The 22,529-nt window shown below is 39.1% G+C and overlaps 1 protein-coding gene across 1 annotated transcript in view; it reads right to left on the bottom strand.

The window, feature by feature from the left end:
- The window catches only part of CCDC83 (coiled-coil domain containing 83), a 112,604-nt gene that overhangs the window by 52,199 nt on the left and 37,876 nt on the right, over window positions 1-22,529 (bottom strand). The window contains exons 2-3 of the mRNA XM_074014992.1: window positions 14,634-14,756; window positions 6,359-6,443 (exon numbers count right to left, since the gene is read on the bottom strand). Coding sequence (XP_073871093.1) covers window positions 6,359-6,443; window positions 14,634-14,728 — 180 coding nt within the window. The 5' untranslated portion in view covers window positions 14,729-14,756. The remainder of the gene's footprint in view (window positions 1-6,358; window positions 6,444-14,633; window positions 14,757-22,529) is intronic.

Raw genomic sequence — 22,529 nt, 5'->3', positions numbered from 1 at the left:
GGATGAGTTCATGTCCTTTGTAGGGAAATGAATGAAACTGGAAACCATAATTCTAAGCAAACTATTGCAGGGACAGAAAACCAAACACCACATGTTCTCACTCATAGGTGGGAATTGAACAATGAGAACATTTGGACACAGGATGGGGAACATCACACACCGGGGCCTCTCGTGGGGTAGAGGGAGGGGCAAGGGATAGCATTAGGAGATATACCTAATGTAATGGGTGCAGCACATCAACATGGCACATGCATACATGTGTAACAAACCTGCACGTTGTGCACATGTACCCTAGAAATTAAAGTATAATAATAAAAAAAGGTCCACAGAAATCTCCAACTATTTTTTTAAAAATTCTGCTAAAATTTAAATATTTATTTTAAATTGAACAATTCAGTGGCATTTAGTACATTTATAGTGTTGTAGAACTGCCACCTCTATCTAGTTCCAAAACATTTCCAGCATTCCAAAGTAAAACTCCTTAGCCATTAGGCAGTCTCTCCCTCTCATCCCTTTCCCCCAGCCCTTGGCAACCAGCAATCTGTTCTGTCTGTATGAATTTATCTATTCCGGATATTGGAATAAATGGAATCATACAACATGCTGACGTTTTGTGTCTGGTATATTTTACTCAGCATATTTTGGATGTTCATCCACATTGTAGCACATATCAGTACTTCATTGCTTTTTATGACTACATAATATACCATTGTATGTATATACCACAATTGGCTTATCCATTCATCTGTTGATAATGAACACCTTTGGGCTCTTTCAGTTTGGCTTGGCATTTATTCCAAAGAAATGGAAACTTTTGTTCATACAAATACCTGTCCATTAATGTTTATATTAGCTTTATGTAAAATGTCCAATAACTGATGCTATCAGCATGCATGTAACATGTACTCGAATACTTGTTTTTCATTCTTTTGGGAGTAGAATTACAGGGTCACATGGTAATCCTATATGCCTTTTTGAGGAACTGTCAAATTGTTTTCCAAAGTAGCTGAACAATTTTACATTCCCACCAGCAATGTATGAGCGTTCCAATTTTTCCACATCTTCATCTCCACTTTGGTTACAGCCATTCTAGTATCTGCAAAGTGGTACCTCATTGTGGTTTTTATTGGCATTTCTCAAATAACTATGTTGAGCATCTTTTCTTGTGCTTGTTAGCCATTTGTATGTCTTCTTTGAAGAAATGCCTATTCAATGTTGAACTGATTTTTGACAAAGGTGTGAAAGCAATTCAATGCAGGAAAGATAGGTTTATCAACTAATAGTGCAGACGCAACTGGACAGCTGCAGGTAAAAAAAAAAAAAGAAGAATCTTGATCTAAGCCTCACACTTTATACACAAGCTAACTCCAAATGGACCATGATTTAAATGTAAAAGGTGAAACTACAAAAATTTTAGAATAAAACGTAGGAGAAAATCTTTGGGATTTAGGGCTAGGCAAAGAGTTTGAAAACTTGACACTGAAAGCATAATCCATAAAAGGAACAATTGATAAACTGGACTTCATTAAAATTAAAAACTTTTACTCTGTTACCCTTTTATGAGGATGAAAGACAAACTACAGACTAGGAGAAAATATTTGCAAATAACATATCCAAGGAAGGATTGGTTTTAGAAGATTTTATATATATATATGTAAAGCTCAAGAGTACAAAAAGTCTAATTATAAAATGAGCAAAAGACAAACAAGCACATGAAAAGATATTCAATGTCATTATCCATTAGGGAAATGCAAATTAAAACCATACTGAGATATTACTACACACCTACCAGAAGGCTAACATAAAATAGTGCATAGTGACATCACTAAATTCTGGAGAGGATGAGGAGAAACTGGCTCTGTCATATATGATGGTGGAAATGTAAAAGGTACAGCCAGTTTGGAAAGTAGTTCAACAGTTTCTTTAAAAACTAACACTATCATACTACCCAGGAATTGAACTCCTGGGCATTTATTCCAAAGAAATGAAAACTTTTGTTCATACAAATACCTGTCCATTAATGTTTATATTAGCTTTATGTAAAATATCCAATAACTGGAAACAACCCAGATGTTCTCCAGGTGAATGGTTAAACAAACTCTGGTACATCCACACCACGTTACTAGCCAGCAATACAAAGAAACTAACTGATAACACACACAACAACCTGGATATACCTCCAGGGAATTATGCTGAATTTTAAAAAGCCAAGTACCAAAGGGTTACTTATTGTATGATTCCATTTGTATAACATGCCTGAAGTAACATTATAATAATGGAGAACAGATTAATGATTGCCAGCGTCTAATGAGGGGGCAGAACTGGGAGGGGAGTGAGTGGCTATAAAGGATCACATGAGGGATACTTGTGGTGATGGAAATCTTCTGTATCTTGACTTTCCATGTTAATCTTGTCAATATCCTAGTTATAATATTGTACTGTGATTCTGTAATATGTTATGAGAAACTAGGTAATAGGTACATAGGACCTTTCTCTCATTTTTATAACATTTTTATAACTAAGTTAATCTATACTTATTTCAAAATGAAGTTTAACTAAAAAATGAAGGCCAATGAATATTAACAACTGAAAAATAAATAATTTACTACTCTTTAACCAATTATCAGATATTCTGTTTTCTGGAATGAAATAGATTCATGTTTTATTTGCTTCTAAATAAATTGAATTATTTTAGTTTGACATGTTATTTTAAAATGAAATATAGGAACTTGAATAACAGTAATGGAAATATCACTTGCCAAACTATTGCACTGCTAATACTTTTTCTAAATATGGACTTCTGCACTTATTTTTGTAGAAGTAGAAAATTCCTTTATCAGGTATGTTTTGAATCCTAAGTAAAGATATATGATTTTACTTATGTTAATTTTAGTAAGACAACAATAGCCTCTAAATTCAATCCCAGCTCAAAAATATTTACCATTATATACAGGCAAAAAAACCCACAGATAGTGATAATTTTAAAACCACTACATACAAGTGACAAATAAATGTATATAATGTACAAAGACATTTTACTTTTCTTTCCACACTTGGCATAATACTTCTTAAAATAAATCCAGTTCTCCTAGATCAAATATTTAACACAATGACTATTCTTTTGAAGCATGTGATGGTTTTCATTTACAAAATTTAAAAAAAATTTTGTTTAATTTTTACCTTTTTAGAGACAGGATCTTAGTCTGTTACCCAAGCTGGAGTGCAGTGGCATGGTCATAGCTCACTGTAACCTCAAACTCCTGGGCTCAAGCATCTTCCTGCCTCAGCCCCCTGGGTAGGTGGGACTACAGGTGCACACCACGGCACCTGGCTACTTTTTACAATTTTTTGTAGCGACATACAGATATGAAAATTATTAACAAATAGATGGTTATTTGAAGCCATAGTGTTAAGTGAGATGACCCCAAAAAAGAATTAGGGTGAGAGAAAAGGGTTGAGATCAGAACTCTGGTAAATGTGATAATTAAGGGATGTGTCTAGGCAAAGAGCAGTAAATCAAAAATGGGAAGAAATGTTCAGAGAGGTAGGAGAAAAGTTAAGATAGAGTGAGGTCCTGGAACCCAAAGGAGAAAAGGGTTTTAAGATAAAGGGAGTGGCTGCTGAAGAGATGAGAGGTAAAGTAAGGACTAAAAAGAGTCTATTGGATCTGGCAAATTGGTCATTAATAACTTTTGCTAGAGCAGTTGTGGTGGAATAGTAGGAATGAAAGAATGAATGGAGAGTATGGAAGTAGACAGAGTGAACTATGGAACAGCTAATGTGGTAGCTGGAGCAATGAATGCATACTGAGAGAAAGAAAGGTAATAAATGAGGTGATAATCCAAACAGAACTAAATACATAGGAAGAGATGATGTGTGGAAAAGAAGAAGGGCATTTCTGATTTTGGAATAACCGAAGAGAAAACATGAGTCATGTTAAATATCTATGACCTCAAAACATTTTTCCTTCTACTAGTGTTAGCATGAATTAACTCAAAAAATATTTATTGAACATCTACTCAAGCTGGACCCTTCCGGAGAAACAAAGAAGTAACACTGAATTGCTGCTGCCTAAAAAGCTTGCAATTTAATAATGGAGATATAATTTTACACAATATTCCAACTTAGGTTGGCAGAATGAAAAGGAGCTAGCCAAGAAAAAAGCATTCCAGGAAGAGGAAACAGCATGAGTAAAGGCATAAATAAATAGATTGGTTTTTCAAGATTTCAAATAAGAGGTGGTAAAAGGTGGAGAAGTGATACAGGCAGGAGACAGACAAATGCCTAGGCAGCTGGGGCGTGTCCCCTGTGAAATCCAACCTTCAAGCTGGAAACTTGGGTAAATCCTCCAACCAGATTGAGAACACACCTTCCTGTTTGGCGTGCTTTCCTCTGATTGGTCTTCATCCTTCACCTGTTTTACATATACCTACCCTTTCCTAATTGGTTTTCTACACTATTGTGCCCACCTTAACCTTTTTTGTATACTCAGAAACCAATCAGCACACACTCTCTACCCTGAACCCATAAAAAGCCCTGGGCTCAGCCATATTGGGAACCCTCCTGCCTTTGCATAGGGGGACCACCCCTGCATCCCCTCCCTGCTAAAAGCTGTTTCATCACTCAATAAAATTTCCTGCCTTGCTCATTCTTCGCATGTCTGCATGCCTACTTCTTCCTGGCTGTGAGTCAAGAACCCAGACCTAGCTGAGCTAAGGAGCAAAAAATCCTCCACCAGCAGCTGGAGACAAGGTTTGAGAGGTGAACAGGGGTCAGATTTTGAAGGACCCTGAAGACTTTAGTGAAGACGATAGGTTTTATTCTCTGTGCAATAGGAAGCCACTGAAGGATGTTAAGAGATGAGAGGTCAAGTAAGGACTAAAAAGAATCTATTGGGCCTGTCAAATTGGTCATTAATAACTTTTGCTAAAGCAGTTGTGGTGGAATAGTAGGAATGAAAGAATGGACCTGGTTTACAATATTCAAAAGGTAATTCTGGTTGCACTGTGGAAAATATACTTTGAGGGAAGGATGAGTAAGAAATGGTGGTTTAAATTATAGCAATAACAACATAAAAGGAAAGAAATGGATGATGTTCAGATACAGAGTTATAGTTAGAATCTGCCTCTCCTTGCTACTCACTGCTGGGTCCACTAATGTGCATTCTTGAGCCAATCCTCATGGAAACAAGAACTTTAACTATTTCTGGCTCTAAATGATGGGCTAAGGGGAAAATGATTACTCAGTCCTGATTTGTTGTACTTTCCACAACTGAGTCCTGATCTACAAGTCCCCGTGCTGATCACTGGAGGATGTGCATGGGTGCCTTGATGGGACTCACTTCTCTTTAGTGCTCTGGATCTCATGTGGAGCCTGCATTCAGGCACCAGGCCAAACTGAGCTTCTGTTTTAGTCCCTATTACAAGTGAATGAACCTTGAGAATTGTGACAGTGTCAGAGTCACAGTTATATTACTGGCTTGTCTTGTCCACTAAATATTTACTGAATGAACAAACAAATTAGCCCTGTAGGGGAGACAGGAATCCCCATTTTAGAAGAGTGAAATTGAGGCTCATACCAAATCTGGCCAAAATGACATCAGCAGTAAGCTGTACAGTCAGGATGCAAACTCAGGTCTCTGACTCCAGACTCGATTAAAATTTGTAGATATATTCTTTTTAGACAGAAGCCAAAAATAAAACAGTTAACTGTGGAAGTTTCAGGGCCCATGTAAAATAAATGTGTTAAAAGGGGGCACCCTCAGTATTTCTTCATTCATAAGATACCTTGAGGGATAAATTGTGTTAATTATCATTGATTGCTTCCAAACTTTATTTCTGTTGATCTTTAGTCCCGATAGTCATATATAGCACCTTTTTGATATTGATTTTAATCTGATTTTCTAAAAACAGTATATCATCTTAAATATGCAATTAATAATTTTAACAACTGAGATTGTGCTTTTCAAATGGTATTTACATATGCTTACTCTCTGAAAATCTAAAAGAAAAAAGACATTTAAAATGGAGAACCAATGTTTTATAGTTTGGTTAAATAAAAAGTCAAAAGACAAATGTAGTTTCAAAGCTTTAAAATTTTGAACGTAAGATTCAGTGTCTTCAGGGTCTAAATAACATAATTCAACCCAATTTCCACTGACATTATAACTAATATAATGGCAACAGCAGTACCCACCTGCCTCACCTGTACAAAGAAACTTAAATAGATTGTAAGTCAATCAATTCCAAGCTTTGAAGAAGATAATTTCCTACAGTATATTTCACCATAATCCACAAGTTTTTAAAGTCTGAGTGTAAATGTTTAACGGCTATATATAGGTTCTAAATTTTATACTCACTCTTTCATGGTATTTTTGGTTTTTTTCCCTAAGTGTCTTTATTTGAAACATAAATCGCTCCACTGCATTTTCCTTTATTTGACATCTGAGAATCAACAAAGATAAAATGTGTTAGAATCATTTATCTTAGGAAATAAGAAAAAATTTTTAAAGTATTTGAAGTGAATTATTAAAAGTATTATGAAAACACATTTAGGGATAAAAACCTCTCCTAAATGGTTCTGAATCTATTTTACTCACTAAAATATATATTGTAGAGATAACTTCAAGGTTGTTTTTTTTTTTGAAAAAAATCTCTGTTCATGTTTTATATTTGTAATTTTATACTTTCTAATTGTTTATAAATAATTTAGCCTAAAGGAAAACTAGGAGAGGGCAAACAGAAAACATGCTTTCTAGAATTCTAAAAACATTCAGACAAAAATGACAAACAAAGCTAAGAATTTATAAGGGCAAGCTCACCTGCTTGAAATACTAAGGTAAACTAGGTATGCCTATTGGTTCAAGTTCATTAGTGTGCTATCTCTTCTACAAATAATAAAAACTTCTTTCCTGGCACAAATACATTTCTTTAACACTCAACAAGTATTTGTTGAGTGGCTGTAAGGTATGAAAGAGAGATAGAATAGTGCTTCTAGAAAGACTTCCTTATAGGCTATTTGATAGCTATTTGAGGGGTTAAGTATAGTATATCTCTTTAAAAATGGGCTGGGCATGGTGGCTCACACCTGTAATCCCAGCACTCTGGGAGGCTGAGGCAGGTGGATCTGGTTTTGTTTGTCTGTTTGTTTTTGAGACAGAGTTTCACTCTGTTGCCCAGACTGGAGTGCAGTTGCATGATTTCGGTTCACTGCAACCTCTGCCTCCTGGGCTCAAGTGATTCTCCTGCCTCAGCCTCCCGAGTAACTAGGATTATAGGTGCCCGCCACCACGCCCGGCTAATTTTTCTATTTTTCGTAGAGAAATAGAGTGATCTGCCCACTTTGGGCTCTCAAAGTGCTGGGGTTACAGGTGTGGGCCACCGTACCTGGCCAGCAGGTGGATCTCTTGAGGACAGGAGTTCCAGACCCGGCTGGCCAACATGGCAAAACCCTATCTCTACTAAAAATACAAAAATTAGCCAGGTGTGGAGGTGAATGCCTGTAGTCACAGCTACTCGGGAGGCTGAAGCATGAGAATCGCTTGAACCCGGGAGGCAGAGGTTGCAGTGAACCAAGATCATGCCACTGCACTCCAGCCTGCACGACAGAGTGAGATCCAGTCTCAAAGTAAATAAATAAAATAATTTTTAAAAATTTATAGTATATCTTGTATCACTATGATCTAATAAATCTTATAACTTTAAATCTGAGACCAAAATAAGGCAACAGAAATGTGTTACCTAAACCCTTTGGCTCAATTAAAACCAAAATAAAACAAAAACAGAAATATAGTACCTCTGTAGTAGAGCAAAGAGTCGTTAAAGAATGAGAAACTCTGGTTTCAAATCTTGCCCTTACCACTTCTTGTCTACATGATCTCAGGCAAGTCAATTCCCTGGGCCTAAATGTCCAAGCTGTCAAATGGGATAACAATACCTAGCTCTGCATATTATCATAAGGATTAAAATAAGAAATCATATGTGAATGTTTCTAGCATAAAGCAAATGCTTAGTAAATTTCAGTTGAATTAAACCTTATATCCTTAGCCCTTTCCCCCAAACATCAATTATATTTCTAACATTGTATACTCAGTAGAGAGAAAAACTAGGCTCTTTCTTTCCCAATAATGAGAAAATGCAACATTAAAAAAAAAATCCTTTAGTGGTCAAAAACTGCTCTGTTTGGATACTATGGAACTTGAATTTTAGAGCTGATTTTCCAGTTCTCTAAGGATATTTAACCTCCAGAAATAAGAGGATTGATGGAGATGAACTCTATACTTCCTTTTCAGTTACAAAATTCTGCAATTTAAATGGACCAATATTCCCTTTCTTTTTTTTTTTTTTTTTTTTTTTTGAGACGGAGTCTCACTCTGTCACCGGGGCTGGAGCGCAGTGGCCGGATCTCAGCTCACTGCAAGCTCCGCCTCCCGGGTTTACGCCATTCTCCTGCCTCAGCCTCCTGTGTAGCTGGGACTACAGGCGCCCGCCACCTCGCCCGGCTAGTTTTTTGTATTTTTTTAGTAGAGACGGGGTTTCACCGTGTTCGCCAGGATGGTCTCGATCTCCTGACCTCGTGATCCGCCCGTCTCGGCCTCCCAAAGTGCTGGGATTACAGGCTTGAGCCACCGCGCCCGGCCAATATTCCCTTTCAAACAGTCATACATACAATGTAGATTTAAAGAGCGGAAAGGTGCCCAGCATTGTTTTAGGCATTATATAGTTTTTTTTTTTTTTTTTTTTTTAAACAGAGTCTTGCTCTGTCATCTAGGCTGGAGTGCAGTGTCATGATCTCGGCTCACTGCAACCTCCCACTCCCAAGTTCAAGTGATTGTCCCACCTCAGCCTCCCCAGTAACTGGGATTACAGGCACACGCCACCACACCCAGCTAATTTTTGAATTTTTTGCAGAGATGAGGTTTCACCATGTTGGCCAGGCTGGCCTTCAACTCCTGGCCTCAAGTGATCCACCTGCCTCAGCCTCCCAAAGTGCTAGGATTACAGGTGTGAGCCACTGTGCCTGGCCTACAGAGATAATTTTGAACAACCCTTCATGATCCTTGCCTTCAAGGAGTACCTTTTACTGGATAATAAGGAGTAAACACATATACATATTGAAACATATTGTTTACACATTATGATAAATACCATGGGGAAAAATAACAGGATATAAGAAGGACCATAAATGGAGGGGACTACTATAGTAGATAGGGCAGGCTCCACAAAATAATAAGAAAATAAGGCTCTATGCTGCCCAGGCTGGGCTTGAACTCCTGGGCTCAAGGAATCCTCCAGCCTCAGCCTTCCAAGTAGATGGGGTTACAGATGTGCACCACCACACTTGGCTCATCTTTGACTTCTTACCTAAAGCTTACATTTGTTCAAAAATTGTGAAGGAGTGCCTTCTCTACCTCCCATTTTTCAGGAGATTAAAAAAAGTATTATAAATGAAAATTATCGGAAAAGAACCTATGCAAATGTCCAAATTACTCATATAATTTCTGCAATTATAAATATAGTAATACTATTTCTTTACATGGGTAGAGCAGGCAAATGAATCTCAAGATGTGGTCTTCGTTGGTTAAACTGAGTCTACAGATGGGCTCGTTAATAGACCAATTCCCTGGGTGCAGCTGAGAGCTTTCCTTGGTGATGACTGGGCATACAATGATTGGGCTGGAGACCACGTGCAGCCCCAACCCCATTGCATGGGTCATATTTATACTAAAAAAATTATTTGCTGTTTATCTGAAACTCATATTTAATTGGGCATGCTTTATTTCTATTTGCTACATCTGGCAACCCCACACTTAAGCCCGCCACCCCTCCCTCAGAGCATTTAGGAGCAAATGGCCTCGGGCTTTGTCTCTTGTCCATTTGTGGAGTGAGCAGTTCAGGATGATGTGAGTGGCAGCAGCAGGCCTCAGTGGAGAATGCTGAGATGCCCTAAATGTTTTGGCAGCTTCACTGGCCCTCTTGTGGAGCTCATGGTAGCTGTGGGTCTAATTTAGCTGAGCCTCTCTTTGAAATCCACTTCAGCCTTCTCTGGCTTCACAAAGAGGTATGTTTTACCAGGAAGCAAATGAAGCTTAACTTCAGAACTCAACACTTTATGGGGACTTCAAGCATCATTGTTCCTTATACACTTTTTCCTTTTTAATATCTCCCCCATCTACTCTCCCACCTAGAATCTGACATGTCACACTAGGTGCTGAAGCAAGTGGGGTCATAATAAACCAATATACATTAAAGCAGTTTGAAAAGGATATGGCACAATTCTAAAGCACAGTGATATTAAATTGTTAGTAAGACAATATGTCATCTTTCTCCCACTCTCTCTATTGTTAAAATGTTAGTAATGTGTCAATGTTCCCCCCACCCATGCAATTTCATTGAAAATTCTGGGAAGGAAAACAAATACATTTGAATTCCAAAAAACCTATATTTTTGTGTTTTGTTCTTTAAACCCATAACCACACTCACATGTTTTTATACATCTATCCATATTCATTGTAGAAAACTGGGAGACAACAAGTATAAAGGAGAAAATAAAAACTACCATTACTTAGAGATGATCACTTCATAGATTTAGTATTGACAGTATCAGTTCTTCATAAACAACCATAGAAGTTCATGACCTTATGTTCTGGGAAAGACTTCCTATATCCATGAAACTACCTGATAAAAGGGCAGGATTGCTTTGTTACAGATGTTTTCGGAATATTTGAACAATTTATACTCAAGAGTGGGTAAGAAAGAGCTTGTTTATTGGTGGACATTTCATCACTGAGTTAAAAAATTTGTTTCCTGTATCAACAGGCAAAAATAACATTGTATTTGTTTTCATGAGTGTGATTTTGCTTTCAGACAAGATTCAACAACATTTACTCAACAAAGAAACTCTGAGCTCATACTATAAGGCTGTGCCAGATACTAGAGATACAGAGAGGAGTAACGAATAGTCTTCAAGGAGCTCAGAGTTTTTGAGGGAGAGACAAACACAAATGACCCACCATATTTTTTCCTTCACTTCAAATATTCTAACTGCCTTATCCATATAAAAACACAAATCTGGGCTGGGCGCAGTGGCTCACGCCTGTAATCCTAGCATTTTGGGAGGTTGAGGTGGGCTGATCACCTGAGCCAAGGAGTTTGAGACCAGCCTAGTCAACATAGGGAGACTCTGTCTTTATAAAAATAAACAAACATGGCTAACACCTGTAATCCCAGCACTTTGGGAGGCCAAGGCAAGAGGATCTCCTGAGATCAGGAGTTCAAGACCAGCCTGGCCAACATGGCAAAACCCCATCTCTACTAAAAATACAAAAAATTAGCCGAGTGTGGTGGCGCATGCCTGTAATCCAGCTACTGGGGAGACTGAGGTGGGAGAATTGCTTGAACCCGGGAGGCGGGGGTTGTAGTGAGCCGCGATCATGCCACTGCACTCCCGCCTGGGTGACAGAGCGAGACTCTTGTCTCAAAAACAAACAATCACTGATCCAAATAAACTTGACTTTCAAAAAATCTATATCATAATCTCCATTTTTTCACTCACGACCATATTGTCACCTATTTCTATATCTATATTCATACTTACTGTAGAAAACTGGGGGCAAGACAAGTATAAAGGAGAAAATAAAAACCATCATTATTCAGAGACAATAATTTTATAGACTGAACATTGGTAGTATCAGCTCTTCACAAACAACCATAGAAGTTCATGACTTTCTTTTCTTGGGATAAATTTGAAAAAAGTTCAGTTGCTCAAAAACCATGAATTAACTAACTACTACATGCTCATTGATTTGTTAGGAGCTGAGAGAGATATAAGAGGCTGCCAGGGAAGTCCTGGCCAATCCTTCCTCTGATGGTGAGAGGGAGTGTGTTGGCTATTTGTCATGTGACAACAGTTCTGTCACCGAGGAACACATGGAATGCATAAACTGTCATCAGTAGAGCATGGTACAGAAGACCGTGGCTGTTCCAGTCCATGAGATTATTTACTTAGTTTTAACAAATACAAAAGAACAAGGGTATGAGATGTCCATTATGCACTGGATCATGAGAATTTTTAAATGTATGCCTCTTTGTAAACCTTTGTTAAAGAAGGGAAAGACTGGTTTCTGGTTGACCCAAAAGAGAGAGAAACAGCTGTTAACTGGATGCCACCAGTTACACCATGGGAGCAAATTAGAGACCAGGTTGCATTCATAGAGTCTGGCTTTTTGTCCACCTCTCCTAAGATGAGATGAAGGAAGTTTTCAGTTATGTTGAGAAATGAGTATGAATAGTATCTAGTTATTAATGTTACTTCAAGCAGAAAGTAAAAGGAAACAGATGAAAGCCTCTTCTCTCTTGGTGTTCTGATCCCTTCACTCACTACATCCTAAAAAGTATATACGAATATATTGGGGTCTCCGAAGGAGATAGATTTTCCCTGAATGTTGTTAAGAACACCATACATTTTTTATGGTACATTTTAAAATAAATCTTTCCTTTAGATTTTAAAATCTAAAATCTTTCTTGGCCAGGTGAGGTGGCTCATGCCTGAAATCCCAGCACTTTGGGAGGCTGAGGCAGGTGGATTGCTTGAGGCCAGGATTTTGAGACCCAGCTCTACCCAAAATTTAAAAATTAGCTGGGCATGGTGGTATATGCCTATCATCCCAGCTACTCAGGAATCTGAGGTAGGAGGAACACTTGAGCCCAGGAGTTTGATACTGCAATGAGCTATAATCAGGCTACTACACTCCAGCCTGGGTGAGAGACTGAGACTCTGTCTTTAAACAACAATGACAACTCTCTTAAACAAAGACCTAGTCACTAGCATCATGGGCTCTCCATTTTCAACCTTATACTCCTCTAATAAAAACCTAAGTGTTCTTCTTGATCTGACCCTTGCCTAAATCACCAGTGTCTGCTCTTGCCCTGCCTCCCTCACCCTCCCTTCTCTCAGTTCCCGGTCTGATAAGCTCTTTTCCACCCTCCTGTCTTCCATAAGTCATGCTCTCCACTGTTCTGTGTCTCCATAATGCCTGTTCCTTTTCCAGAAATCAGCTCAAAGCTTTCTCAAACAAGCTTTTCCTAACTCCTCTGACTAGGTCAAGTCCTTTAGTTACGCTGTGAAACAGCAACCTACAGTTTTCTTTCATAGTACCTTTGTTATAGCCATGAGTTTTTTGTTTGTTTGTTTGTTTTGAGACAGGGCCCCTCTCTGTCACCAAGGCTGGAGTGCAGTGACACAATCATGGCTTACTGTAACCTTGACCTGCCTGGGCTCAGGCGATCCTCCCATCTCCACCTCCTAAATAGCAGGGACTAATTTTTATTTTGTAGAGATGCGTTTTCATCATGTTACTCAGGCTGATCTCAAACTCCTGGGCTCATCCACCTGACTTCGCCTCTCAAAGGGCTGGGATTACAGGCATGAGCCACCACACCATCCTGTCACTTTCTCAAAAGCTCAAATTCGTGGTTTATTGTCTGTCTCCCATGCTTCATCTAGGCAGGGACCATGTAGTCCTGCTGCTACACTCTAGTACCCAGCACTTGACTTGCACTTGGTAAACACTCAAGTACTTATTGAATGAGTACATGAATGAAGTACATTTCAGCCTTATGTGAGAAAAGACTAGCACTTATCTATTAATTCTCTAAGAATTACACATTAAAACACCTACCTTGTGCCAAAAGCTAAGGTTCACAGACCCTCAAGGAGCTATTTGTTGGAATAAAACATAAACATAGAATAAATGTTACCTATGGTTTTGTCTCCAGCTCCTAGGATTGAGACATTATAAAAATTTATTATTATTAAAAAGAATTTTCTGTAAATCATTTGGATTTGATATGTAGCCATTTAGGAATAATGTAAGTCAGAATGTCTAAGAAATAAAGGGTCACATAAAGGGAAATTTTCTCTTCTACTCTCTCTCTCTCTCTTTTTTTTTTTTTTGAGATGGAGTCTCAATGGAATCTTGCTCTGTTGCCCAGGCTGGAGTGCAGTGGCATGATCTTGGCTCACTGCAACCTCTGCCTCCTGGGTTTGAGCAATTCTTCTGCCTCAGTCTCCCGAGTAGCTGCGATTACAGGCACGCACCACCATGCCTGACTAATTTTTGGATTTTTAGTGGAGACCTGGTTTCACCATGTTGGTCAGGCTGGTCTTGAACTCCCAACCTCAGGTGATCCACCCACTTTGGCCTCCCAAAGTGCCGGGATTACAGGTGTGAGCCACCACGCCCGGCCTCTTCTACTCTCTATAAATGTAAACTAACCATTCTGTGTTGTATTTTAAGAGGTAAGGTAGCAAGCTGTTGTATGCATAGGTGAGAGTAACCAATAAACAACTGAGGGAGCCAATACTACATTAATGAAAGCTGTTTCATAGCAGCTCTCATTTCATTTCATAACATAGTCCAAGTAGTTGTAGCTGCTACTTGGACTATGTTATATTCAAAGTTTCAAAAACCTTTAAAAATATGTGCATAGCACAAGAGTGCCATTAGGCCTCCAAATCCACCTCTGTTCTTTTGGCAGCTGCTGCATGCATTGTTTGCATTTGGAGTTATATGAGCCTTAACAATGACTGCCCTTTATCTATGGCAACTTTTGGATTTCAGAATAAAAACTTACTGATAGTCTAGAAGTGCTTCACTGGTAGGCAATTTAACTTCTTTTGGTGGCCCATCATGTGTATCCTTTTTATTTGCTTTCCCTGAGTTTTCCATTGTGCTGGTTAGCTATTAAGAAATATACCTGTTTAGAAAAGAGACATAGGAAAAGTGAAAAATTCCATCTTTGCCTCCCTACTTTTGTTTACTCTAGATAAGGTACCTCTGGGACTTAATACTGGCTTTCTATCCTGATTGCTTCCATGACCCCAGATCTAACATTCACCACAATGGTGGAACATCATGAAGTGATTGGATTCTTGATTCTGGTGAATTCCATGTTTATCCCAGGTATAGCATTCCCTCCACCCAAAACTTTCTAAGATACTCCTTCTCTTATGTTTTTCATCTATATCTGTTGCCCCTATCTAGCTCTTTTAAGAGCAAAGAACTGAGCTTTTTCAATCATTTTATTTCTCCACAGTGTTTGGCAGGAGAGATTAATTAAATGTCTATTAAGTTTTCAAAGAAAATGAAAACAAAACCACAATTTTCTATGAGCACAAAGAAGCTAGGATCCAAAAGACTAAAGAATTCGAATCAGGATCCAAAAAAAATTAGGTTTGGGCAGGGTTGATATAAAGAGCAAATAAAAGCACACATTGAAGTACTTTTAAAATGGTTGATATTTACAAATGCGAATAATAATGTATTAATAATAACTGCTCATCAGCTATTAATTGGTTTAATACCTAATGATAGTAAATCAAAAATACATTTTAAAAGGGAAAATCAAGACCCACTGTTCACAGATGTTTATAGTAAGCAGGAGTACTTTCATAGGTTTGGTTTGGGTACTAACGTAGACTTTTCAGATTATGGTCTTCCTTAACATATTTTTATCTTTTAATTTCCACTAATCTTAAAAGAATAAGTACCTAGCCTTAAATAAATGTATCAGTAGTTAGGTATGGTGGAAAGCATATAATATAACCTTTGTAATTATTTGTTTAAATGGCTGGAAACTCTCATGAGAGGAGGAATGATGTAATTCCTGTGCACTATTGTATTTCCTCACCAAGCACAATAGACACACAATAAATGCTTGTCAAATGAACACAGGAGTGGATGCATGAATGAATCAGGTAGACATGGGCTTTAATCCTAGATCCATCACTATTATCTGTGTGACCTTGAATAGGTTAATCTTTTTGAAGAACTTCAGTTTCATCATCTGTCAAGGGAGAAGGGTAACAATTCTACTCTAAGAGCTATTGTAAGGATTAAATAAGCTAATATTTAAAGCACCTAGCATAGTGTCTGAGATATAGAAAAAGGGCATATATCTCTAGCTCTATCTCCGTATAGTGCCCCTTCCTCTTTCCCTTCAGTTGTTTCTCCAGGTCAAGCTTCTTCAGGTTCTGGGTAACAAAAGCATAGAATGTCTGCCTGCTGCAAGTACAATGATGTGTGGGAAGACTAATCCATGAGGCTTGCTATTGTCAACCTTCATTGATTTGGATCACTGAATTGGCAATCCATGTAAATCTTTGCAGACCGTTCAGCTCCAAAGTGGAAAAACTTGTTAAAATGAAAACACGCTTTTTCTCTGTAGACATGCTGCCTGCACACTCAGACTTCCAGTAAGGCTGTCTTTATGTCTGCGACTTTTCAAACCAAGTTTGCACTACTGTGTATGCTAATTAATTTGAGCATATACATGAATGCAAATATACCACAATACTTTCCAACTGAAAAGCACACAGATGACACAACAAAAAGACTTAATACATTGGTACATTAGTGTCCTCTAAAATATGAAAGTGTTGATAATAATTTAATAGGCTCCACACCAAAAGGTGTCATCATGATACCACCACAATTCACAGAAATTATCAGTTAAGAAAAGATTATTCTTTTGTTTCAGATGCAGAGTTGAATTTTTATATTATTTTCCATTTTAGAATTAGAATTTTAAACTTTATGGTTGCACAAAAAGCATAGTGACAAATGTTTCATTTTAAAACGATAACTTACTATTTAGTAATAATTTTTACCATAAAATATTTTATTTAAAAGTTAAAACAAATGTCAACATTTATCTCTTTCTAAGTCATATGGAAGAGATCAAGTGTTATGGTTTTTACCTGCGGTACCCATCTGGTGCTGGAGGAAAAATGACCTCATCCTGCTCAATTACCTCAGTTACCTGGCTTTTATGTTTTTAACTTTCTGACTAATGTATAATTACTTACCTAACTGCAGCTTATGGCAAAAGATTTTAATAAGATATGAGTGAAAATGTGGACCCATTAAAGCACAAATGCTTCATGCATAAACTCTATTAAGATTCACTGTTTCACACACTTCAAGAAAATTGGTAAGCCAATTGGACTGCCTGCTTAATAGCTGCATTTTTGCAATGGGCTAATGATAGTACCTCAACATCTATTTTTGCATTTGATAATGTGCTATAAGCCATGGGGACTTTCATAAACATTTACAAGGATTCACAGTTCCTGACCACCCAGAAGATTTCTCTCAGTAAAGGGTGAGAATCCTAGAAAAATATTCACAAAGTAAATGCAGTTATCTTCCAGGAAGGTTACACTTAGAATATCTGACAAATAGACGTCGAATCTGTCAGTAACTACAAACATCTATTCAATGCCTGCTCTGCATGGTGCTTTACCTGGCCCTCAGTTACAAAGTATAGATGAGGCAAGACGCTACTCAGACAGGAAGAAAGAAGCGCACTGCAGCAGAACTTAAAAAAAAAATGCCCTACAAGAGCTGTGGGTACTTTGTGTGGATGAGGTTGGTGGGGCCCCCAGCGACATCCAGAATCATGTTGAGGAGCCTATCTTTGAAGTATAACGTCTGCTTGGTGCACCACAGGTACTCCTCCTCCTCTGTTTTGCCCTTCCAGGCGAACAACTGGAATGCCAGCCTTGGCAATGGCAGCTGCCACATGGTCCTGGGTGATGTTGCAGCTGGACCACTGCAGCTTGGCACCCAGGGTAATGAGGGTCTCAATGAGGATGGCCATATCCATGGGTCACATGGAAGCAGCTGGCAATGTGGGTGCCCTTCAGGGGCTTGGAGTGTTGAGTACAGCTCCCACAAGCACATCAGGCCCAGCACCTGGTTCTCCACGATATCCAGGGTTTTGCATCCCCAGGAGGCCAGGCCAATGTTGGCGACTTTGTAGGGCAGTTTGTCAGACACGCTGGTGGTGCTTGTGATAGACACGGCTGAAGGGGCCCAGGCCTTGATCTGGGGACAGGCACTGGGGATATGACACCGGACAGGGGGTTCCTAGGTATTTTATTCATTTTGTGGCTACTACAAATGAGATTGCACAGAACACATTTTTAACTCCATTAGAATTGGTCTCCAGTAAATGTTTTTAAAAATCCTGAATTAATTTAAAGCCATTCAGTGGTAATAGTACTGCCTAAGCATTACTTTTAAAAATTGAGACATCTTTTTGTATTGATTATGTATATATGATAGGGCCCAAAATCATTAGTGTTAAAATGTAAAATTTGGCTTGTTTGGAAATATGTTAAAATCATATATTAAAATCAAGGTATTTAAAAATATCTAGATGAGTGACATTTTCAAGTTTCACTTGGTTGATTGATGAGGTACATTACATTAGCATGTATTTTCTTCACCAATGCAAATCCTTTCGTCATGGCACATTTTTCTACTGCAGTACCCAAATTATATTGGAGTCTTAGCTTTAAAATTAGTCTGTCTTCTGATCCAGAATTGCTAATATCAAATAGTTTGAAATGCAGTATATTACACTAACTTCTCTAGTAACCAGAACTACATTTTTTCCAATTCTTACTGTCCTTCAGTTTTAGAATTATCAACAAAGAAAAGAAAAATAACTGTGAGAATATTATTATTAGGATAAGGGAAAAATATGCAATAATGATGGTAGAGAACAAAAAGGGTTTCTTTCTACCTTCAAATAGCAGTAGTGAGTCTAAAGAGGATCTTCTGGAGGTGGCTGTAAGGCAATCCATGAGCCATTATCACATAGACTGATAAATATCCAGTCATTATTTTTCTCCTCTGTCATTACAGGAATCTTTCTTTTCCTTTTTTTTTTGGGGGGGGGGGGCTTAGATAGGGCACCTTTTCCCATCTCTTAATCACTTCCTCAACTCTCTCTCTTGCCCAGCAGAAAATTATGGGATAAGGGAGTGAGGAAACAAACATGGTACTGTACAAATGTGACAAATTCATAAAAGAAGCCAAGTTCTCTTTAGAAGAATGTTGTGGTATCCAGAGCAAGAAGTTGAAACCAATCTATGAATTGGGATATGAGGGTAAAGGACATCAGTAACACACTTAGCACATATGAAGTACCTACAGGGGAAGACCATTGCACTGATATTGAGAAGGATGCAAGAATATGTGAGGTTCTCACTTAGAAAGCATTCACTAGACTCAGAATTTGGTGAGAGGGGCACTAAGAGAACAAGACCGAGCTTGGTCCTCGCTCCTGCATGGAGTTGTATAACCTCGGCCAAGTCTCTGAACTTCTGACCTGTTTCCTCCTCCATCTGTCCTAGCTGCTGTCCGGGCTATTATGAGGCTCCAGACACTTTGGGAAAACTGTCAAGTGATAAAGCCTCGCAAGAAGGGAAGGCATTCTTAGTCTGCTCTGCGTCTGCTGTGTGCTAGCGCCTGTGTGGGGGCACCGTGAAGGTTACAAACCTGAATCAAATTCAGAGCCTGCCTTTCGAGAGGGCAAATAATGTATCCAGGGATTCTACCGCAGTGGAGAGATGGGTTGACATTCTTACCAGATTAAAAAGGCCTGCCCTCCTTCTCATCTCCTGGGTGGAGAAGAGGGGTAGGCCTATCAGAGCCCTTCCCAGCAGCTCCTAACGGCCCAAGAACGGCGCTTCGCCACAAGACCAGGAGGGCGCGACCCCCAGGCTGATCTCGAAGCGGCGCAAGCCCAGGCCCGGGGACAGGGGCGCCCGTGGACAGGGGGGCCCGTGGACAGGGGGGCCCGTGGAGGAGGGGGGGTCCGTGGAGGGTGGGCCGGGGATGCTTATAAAGTCTTCAGTGTCACACTGGAAGGAGTCGGGGACCAAGAAAAGAGGCCAGCCAGTCTCCTGACATTCCCTCCACAGCCTCCAGCGGTGGATACCCCGCCGTGGGCCGATAGTTCGCACTTCCGTTCAGCCGGCTCACCAGGCCTACCCGCTCCACCGCAGCCGGTGCCGCGCCCTGCGTTTCCAAGGCAACCGACGTCCTCCTCCCCACTCCCTCCCCACCCGCCCTAGCTTAGCCGCGAACGGCGGGCCAAGCGCGCCATCTGGTGGCGGCGCAGGGAAGAGTCCCGGCCGAAGGCCCGCACCGCCGCGGTGGTAGCCGCGGTCGCTCTCTCCAGCCTTTTTCCGCTGACCCGGCTGGTCTCAAACGCTCACGAGCTGCTTGGCTCCCTTTAGTCGCAAGCCCGGAAGTTGGTGACTGTAGACACAAGACCCACGGACTTTGTGCTGTTACCGTGAGCAGGTCATTTGAGTCTCAGAGTCTGTGTCTTCCGCTGTAAAATGAGACGCCTGGACTCGGTGGTGGTTTCTGCACAGTTCGGGGGACGCGGACGGGGACGGGGACGGGGACGGGGCCCGGTGGTCTGTGAGGCTTCTGCGCGCCTCTACCCCGCTCCGCTCCTTCCACCGTGGCGGCTTCTCTTCTTTCCACTTTTGTACACTCATTCTTTGGTTTTAGCTCTTAATAAGAATGGCAGATCCCTGGACTAAATGCTTATAGGACAACTTCCTGCTGTACAAGTCCTTGATTCTGTTTTCCTTTTCGCTTTCCTTTTTTGTTCCTAAACCTTGAGAAAGGAATTTAAGTCCAGTATTTCCCACTCTTCGCTTTTTGCTGTTCTCTCTTCCGAGAGAGAGAAAGAAAATCCTACACGTAACAGCCTTTAAAGTTCCTCCTTCCTCTCCTGCATTATTTCTCATTATCTGCCTCAAGATAATTTTCTTTGTTTTGTACTTTGACACTGGCTCTAAATGGACAATTTTCTTTTACATCCTAGGAGCGTCTATATCCTGGTAGTTACATTTCAGTCAATTACTTATCCTTTTGTCCCAGGAAGACAGAAATGAGGCTCCTTTAGGCTTCCCTGCTCCCTTCGTAAGTCACCTGTTTGGCATTCTTGAATTTGTTTTTCTAAAAATGGATTATAATATTTTTTATTCATGCTGTGTTATATTAATAATGTATTAAGAACTTAAAGAAAGGGAACTGAAGCAGTTAATGAAAATATTAAGCAGCTTTTGGTTAAGGGAGGTTTTCTCATCAGTAAAATACCAAAAATTAACCATTATTAGAGATAATTTATGTGTTTCACCTCATTTAAACCTCCCTTTAGTCTATCAGTGTTGTGTTTATTAAGTGCCAGGAATTTGCTATGATCTACACATCTGATATAAAGGTTCTTCTGTTAACCTGGTTTTCCCTAAAATAACATTGTCAGATGGGATTATAGGATAAAATTATTAAGAGTGCAAATTCAGGAGAAAAAGCTACCACTGGAAAATTTTTAAAGCATGGAGATTTTTTAGTCAAATATAAAAGCAATTTGTGATTCTTCAGCACTTTGAATTCATTCCTACATCATTTCCTATAAATCTTAGGCCTGCTTCTTTTATGAGAGCCTGGGCCCATAGTGAAAAACTGTACTTTTACCTATCATTTGTATCCTGCACAGTTTTTCTTATGGTGTTTACCAGTTGGTGGTCAGTGTGAAGCCAGATAAAAACCATTTGCTGAGTTTCCTCATTTGACCTTGATTTTCTGTTAGCCTTGCCACGTTGAATGATATAGAAATAGACATAGGAAAGTATCTATGGTAGAAAAAGCCAAATACGCTGTCTGTTTTGGCAAAACCACAAATAACCTGTTTGATATGAGCAATTGCTAAACAAAAACAACTGCAGGGTCTTATTATTATTAAATCTCACAATAGTTTCTAAAGACCTGAACTAGAAATGAACTTACTGCCTTTGCGAACCAGTTCAAACTTTTGGTAAATCAGACATTTTACCTACAGTAGTTACTTTTGAGAAATAGAAAAGCTGTGCTACAACTTCCTATCCAATAACTTTGTTCCTCACAAATTTGAAACAATTAAATAGATGCTTTGCAAAAATAAATAATTATGAACTAAAATATTCTCTTAAGATGAAAAAAGTATATGCTACCTTTAAGAAGGAGATTGTTTTAACCCAACATCCATTGTCACGTTGCAATATTATATTACAAAACGGGATGGTGTCTCACTATTTATAAGGGTCATATTTTTTCACTTTAAGCCAGAGACGTATACCTGCAGTTCACTTTTTTTTTCTTTATCTCTCCAAACCAAGTTTAACTTAAATAACCAGAATTCCGGCAAAAAAAAAAATCACATCTCTTTTTTTTGCTTCTTACTTCCTCTGCCTAATTAATTTTTGAAATTACTTTTATGATCTCTCTGTTTTCTCAGGTATAAGAGGAACCCAGGACAGTAAGCTGGAGCCAGGGTTTCTTATCCCAGGAACCTGGGCTATATTATTTGAATTGTGCCTGAGGGTTTTAGCATGTGACATCACAAGAGCATTTAGCAACAATGAATTGCTGCATGCTTGCTGTAGTTTTAAAATATGAACACGAAAGGACAAACATATAGACCAATAGAATATAAAAAATCAAGAAATACACTTGTACGTATATGATCAGTTGCTTCAGACAAAAGTGTAAAAGTAGCTCAATAAGCAAAGCATAATCTTTTGAACAAATGCTACTGTAACTATTGGAAATCTAGTTGGGAAAAAAAAAATGAAGCTTCACTCTGACCAAACACCATACAAAAAATTAACTCAAAATGAAT

This window comes from Macaca fascicularis, chromosome 14, assembly GCF_037993035.2.
Source record: "Macaca fascicularis isolate 582-1 chromosome 14, T2T-MFA8v1.1".
In the NCBI taxonomy this organism is placed as follows: Eukaryota; Metazoa; Chordata; class Mammalia; order Primates; family Cercopithecidae; genus Macaca; species Macaca fascicularis.
This window is presented reverse-complemented; position numbering and strand designations above follow the sequence as displayed.